Source organism: Chionomys nivalis, chromosome 3 (assembly GCF_950005125.1).
Source record: "Chionomys nivalis chromosome 3, mChiNiv1.1, whole genome shotgun sequence".
Taxonomy (NCBI): Eukaryota; Metazoa; Chordata; class Mammalia; order Rodentia; family Cricetidae; genus Chionomys; species Chionomys nivalis.
Window position 1 is genome coordinate 6,951,529 of NC_080088.1, and position 5,423 is coordinate 6,956,951.

The 5,423-nt window shown below is 44.5% G+C and overlaps 1 protein-coding gene across 10 annotated transcripts in view; it reads right to left on the minus strand.

Annotated features, from left to right (window-relative positions):
- The window catches only part of Son (SON DNA and RNA binding protein), a 33,235-nt gene extending 27,952 nt beyond the window's left edge, over window positions 1-5,283 (minus strand). For 9 of the 10 annotated variants that reach the window (XR_009056851.1, XR_009056852.1, XM_057765334.1 and 6 more), the window contains exons 1-3: window positions 5,056-5,281; window positions 4,419-4,845; window positions 350-516 (exon numbers count right to left, since the gene is read on the minus strand). Coding sequence is in view for 8 of the 10 variants with exons in the window: in XM_057765334.1 (XP_057621317.1) it covers window positions 350-516; window positions 4,419-4,495 (244 nt within the window). In the remaining 2 variants the exon portion in view is untranslated. Of the gene's footprint in view, window positions 1-349; window positions 517-4,418; window positions 4,846-5,055 lie in introns of all 10 variants that reach the window. The other variant, XM_057765342.1, reaches the window with a different exon arrangement.
- Window positions 5,284-5,423: the final 140 nt, after the last annotated feature.

Sequence of the window (5,423 nt, forward strand, 5' to 3'; positions counted from 1 at the left end):
GTGCCTTCCTCAGGCACCAGTCACACAAGCTACACATCCATACACTCCAGCATTCATACATGCAAAACAAAAATAAAAAGACACCAAAAGCTACATTAAAAAGAGCTGATATTAATACAATCCTTCAAAGACACACATAAAGAATCCTGCCATTTAGTCACATCAAAACTGAATTAGATATTAAAAACTTTATTTTGCCAGTAAATCAAGGAAGTGCTCCAGTGTTCATGCTTGAATATAACTGTTTTCAAAGGAGGAGTTCAAGACACTATAAAAAAATTTAACCTAAAGACAGTGCTGTGGACATTCGAAATTTTTAAAAGACTTTTGACAGTTATCCTCAACTTACCTGTTTTATATCGTAGTTCTGTGTCTAAGACCCCAGAAAGGACTTCCTCTATCTTCTGCACTATTTCTTCATTTGGGAGACTCCTTGCAGAGGCAGCTGGGTCACCTGTCTGGCTTCCTTCAATGGGTGCATTTGTTTCACCATTCAGCTGGCCTTCACTCCTTCCGCTTGACAAGAAAAATTTTCAATCTTCATTAATACTTGTATCACACCATGATAAGTAATTCAACATTAATAACCTAATTAACATAATCTTATATTACATTACATTGCCCTCACGCCATGGTTCATATGTTTGCCTTTAGTAATTCTTCCGTAACACTATATACACTCAGATGGAGTCCTTTTATTTTTACACAAAGTTTTCAGAACTGTGATAGAGAAATTCCTTAAAATCTGATTTTGAAGGAAGTTTAAAAAATAAACTTAAAGCTTTCAGTTACCTAAGGTCTTTTTGGGGGGGTGGGGGAGCAGTGCTTTGTTTTTTATTTTTCAAGACAAGAATTTCTCTGTATAACAGTTCTAACTGTCCTGGAGGTAGTTCTTGTAGACCAGGCTGGCCTCGAACTCACAGAGATCAGCCTGCCTCTGCCTCCTGAGTGTTGGAATGAATTAAAAGTGTGCACCACCACTGCCTGGCTCCAGTTACCTAAATATTAATGAGCCAATACACAAGGAAAAAATAGATGATCCAACATTATGGTATGGTAGAAAGTGTGGCCACAAGAGACCCACCCCTGTGCACTGACCACAACCAGTCAAGGCAGACAGACACTGGGTAGAGGTTACTTGTAGCCTCTCCTCAGCTTCAGACTTCAAGTGAAATGCCTTTAAATTTAAAAAGAAAATTGCATCTAATAATTTATACCTATTAAAATTTCTGCACCTAAACAATTTCTGGAATTCAAGAAGTTTACAAACAACAAGTTTATACTACCAGTAAAATGGTAAATGGCTCAACCTATTTCCAGATCACGGGGCCAAAAGAATGTTACTATAGATAAAACAAGGTCATTCATGTAAACATTTTTTTTTACTATTTTTGTGTAAACTTGCAAAAAAAAAAATTCAGTTTCAACTAGAGTTTTACTAACTGAATACACATAAAACAACTACCTGCTAACAATTTCATTAAAGAAACAAAAGACTTTAGTGAGGAATGACTGTTTTTCTAACACAGTAAACCTTGCTAGTCTAATAAAAAAACATTTATAAGTACTAACAAGTGCCATTTTTTGTTATTCTGTTTTTAAGACAAAGGTCTCACTATGTAGCCCTGGCCTTGCCCACCTCTGTCTAACTGTTGGAACTGAGGGCATGCGCCACATCTGGCCTGTCACATAATTTTTTTTAAAAAAATCATATAATTTTAATAAAACTCTACAATCAGGACTATTATTCTGTTACTAAAAGTGGAAGAAATATATCTTTATACAATAAATTGTGTTCTTTAGCCATCTAAATGTTAGGCTTACTATCTATACTGATGAATATATAAGCACTTGGAGGAAAAATAGCTTACTGAATTGGCAAAGCAAAAAGAAAATGTCTTAGACTGATCATGCCCTAAAGCATGCTATTTTTCTAATGCTCACTAAAGACTTTATAAAACAATTACTTTACAGTTTCTCTGAGCATTTATACATACTTATCTTGTTTGTTATTTTTTGAAGGCTGGGTCTTCTATTCTGTCTGGCCTAGAACTCGCTAGTTTAGACCAACTCACAAGGATCTTTCTGACTACCTCCACACCACTAGAATTAAAGGGCTGTGCATGGTGGCAACTCAGCCACTATGAGTCAGAGGAAGGTAGGTCTGTTGGAAAAAGGTCCCTCCACCTAAAATTCATTGTTGTTCAAGACAGGGTTTCTCTGTATAGTCCTAGCTGTCCTAGAACTAGCTCTGTAGACCAGACCTCAAACTGAGAGATCTGCCTGCCTCTGCCTCCCAAGCGCTGGGATTAAATAAAGGTGTGTACCATCACCATCCAGGCAATTTCTTCTGAAAAACTACCTTCGTGTTAATTACATTTACGGAAAAGCAATTAGAATTTCAAACCACTTTGCTCCCCAACAACGTGTCCTAAAAGGAATTTACATAGCTATGAAAAATGTTCAGCCGGGCGATGGTGGCGCACGCCTTTAATCCCAGCACTCGGGAGGCAGAGGCAGGCGGATCTCTGTGAGTTCAAGACCAGCCTGGTCTACAGAGCTAGTTCCAGGACAGGCTCCAAAGCCACAGAGAAACCCTGTCTCGAAAAACAAAAACAAAAACAAAAAACAAACAAATAAAAAAAAAATGTTTAAATTATCAAGGCTTCAAAGGACATATGTCTAAAACACACAAGACAAAATGATCACATTTAGAGATGTGTAGTGGGGGTGGCACACACCTTTAATCCCAGCACTTGGGAGCAGAGGCAGATGAATCCCTGTAAATTCAAAGCCATCCTGACTTACAGAATGAGTTCTGGATCAGCCAGAGCTACATAGTAAGACCCTCAAATCAGCAAGAAATTCCAGGAAAATTATATTCCTTTATTTTGTTTCAACTCATAAAAAAAAAAAAAAATAATCACAACAACAAAAAAAACCTTGCCTATTCCTAAAAATATTAAAAAAAGCAACATAGTGGGAATATATACATATGAATATGTATACACACAAACTATATATATATATATTCCTACTTTAAAAAAAACGGCCAAGCAGCGGTGGCACATATCTTTAATGCCAGCACTTAGGAGGCAGAGGCAGGTGAATCTCCGAGTTCAAGGCCCCGGTCTACAGGGCAAGTTCCAGGACAGTCATCTACACAGAGAAGAAACCCTGTCTTAAAAAAAAAACAAAAAACAAAAAACAAAACAAAACAAAAAATTCAGGAACGTGGTCGTAGCTCAAGCCTGTGATCCCACCCATCACTTGGGTGGTGATGAGTGGGAGGCCGGTTTCAACTACATGGCAAGGCTGTAAGCAGTGACATTGGAGCCTGTCCACAAGAAAGGAAAAAAAACCGAAAAAATTATAAATACCACAACATGAAAAAATGAAAATACCAGCAATAAAATAACCCTATATGCACCAATAACCCTATATAATTTGGGGATATAATTTACAACTGCTTATCAGTTGATTTTCTAATTCACATATTCCTGTTCTCAACTTACACCATTCCTAAGAACATTTTTAACTCGGGACATACACTTTTCAAAAATTCTTTCTTACGGTATTTTAAAGAAATGGTTATCTTATACAAAACAAACTACTAAATGAAAGCCATTTAACAAAACACGCACTCTTTTCCGGAGTAAGCAACTTCGGGAATTTCTTACACTTGAAATTTTGGGAACCAAGGCTAATCGCTTAAGTCTACTAGCAGTGACGAAAACAGCTGGATGTTCTTCAAATCTGTTCATAGTCCACCTCCTACTTAATAAAATTAAGCAATCACTAGATTCAAAGCCCCCCTTCCATCGCTTTGTCGAGTATTTTCTCATGTGTCTTATACTGAACTGAGATGTTTTAGTTTACAACTCCTAAAAGAGTGCTATCCGACCCAAAGCACAGAGCACTAACTGGGGCCCGAATAGTCTAATAAACAGACTCCGGTCGCCAAACGATCTGAAGCGTACAATAATAAAGAAGTTTTAAGATTACCCAAGGAGCGGCCGTTAGAGACCCTTTCCGGCCCTAGACACCGGCCGGCGAAATGCGCGGAGGCGGGGAGGGGGAGGGGAAAGGCGGCGGCGGAGGAGGAGCTGGGGAAGGAACTAGGCCCGTCCCTGGTGAACACTGGGCCTCCGAGTAGCTGAAGGGTAGGGGGTGTCCAACCCAGAGAGAGGTGGACGTCTGAACCCGAAGAAAGAAATGGCGTGTGAGAACACCGCGGGAGGGGCGATCTTCCCCGAAAGGAACGAACGGAAGATCGGGGGGATGGCCCGGAAAATGGATCCCAGGCCCAGGCGGGGCCGTAGCGGGGCCTGAGCAGAGAAACGACGGCGTCTCCGGGAAAGAGGATGGACGAGGCCCTAACCGCCTGCGAGGAGCAGAAAAGTCGGGGGAGAGTTTACCTGGAAAGCTCCTGTTGTATTTCCCGGAATTTACTGACCACGAAAGACCTAAAAACCTGCTCGATGTCGGCCGCCATGGCGTCCGCTCCGTTCTCGCAACTCCTCCTCGCTAGTCCTCCAGGCTCCCAGCATGCATCTGGAGGAGGCGCAGCGGCCAATTCCTTTTATCCCTTTCCTTATTGGCTGGCAGGGGAGCGTCCGGCCGGGCACGCTCCACCCACGAGCCAATCAGCGAGCACGGCCCCGCTCTCCTCCGCTGTTTCTGAGCCGCTGAGGTAGAGGTGCTGACGTTTGCGCCGCGCACGAACTAGTCCGCCATGTTAGTGTTTGACGCAGGCGCCATTACAGGAGAAGTCGCTCCCGAGACGACCGTGCCAGCTTCAGCAGTTGGTCCCCTCAGCCCGCGGGGACTTTCCTAAGAGGCTCCCTGTAGCGAGTAAATGCCCGAGATTAGAGGCCATAAAGACAGGGAACCGAAACAATAAAAACAAGGGAGGGCGGGTGTCGGCACGGTGCTTTAACGCGTTTGGTGCAAGCGCCAAGTTTACTTTGGTCGGGAAGACGAGCATGAGAAAGAAATCCTCATCCCGGGCCCTACGGGGAGCGGCTAGGGACAGTGCCCAGGCTACCTCGTTACCTCCTAGACCCGGCCTCACGGACTGTTTAGGAAAGGCCGGGGCGTCAGCGAGCTGCGTTCTAAGCTGGGCGCCCTGGGGCTCGTCCGGAGTCCGGCCCCGCCGTCCGCCCCGGCGCCCGGCTAGCAGCAGCCACGAGTAGGCGGCCGGGGCTCCGTCCCCAGAGCAGGAGGCCCCGGGGGAGACCTGGCGACCTTACGTGGCACCCCCTGACGAGTGTCGGCCAGAAGCGTGGTACCGGGGACGGTAAAGCCGGCGGGGCAGCGGGCTCGGACCGCACCCTAGGGCGGGAGGAACCCCGCGGACGGCCTCGCGGGCGGAGACCGAGCACGGCCGGCCAATGGGCGGCGGAGCCCGCCGGGGGCGGGGC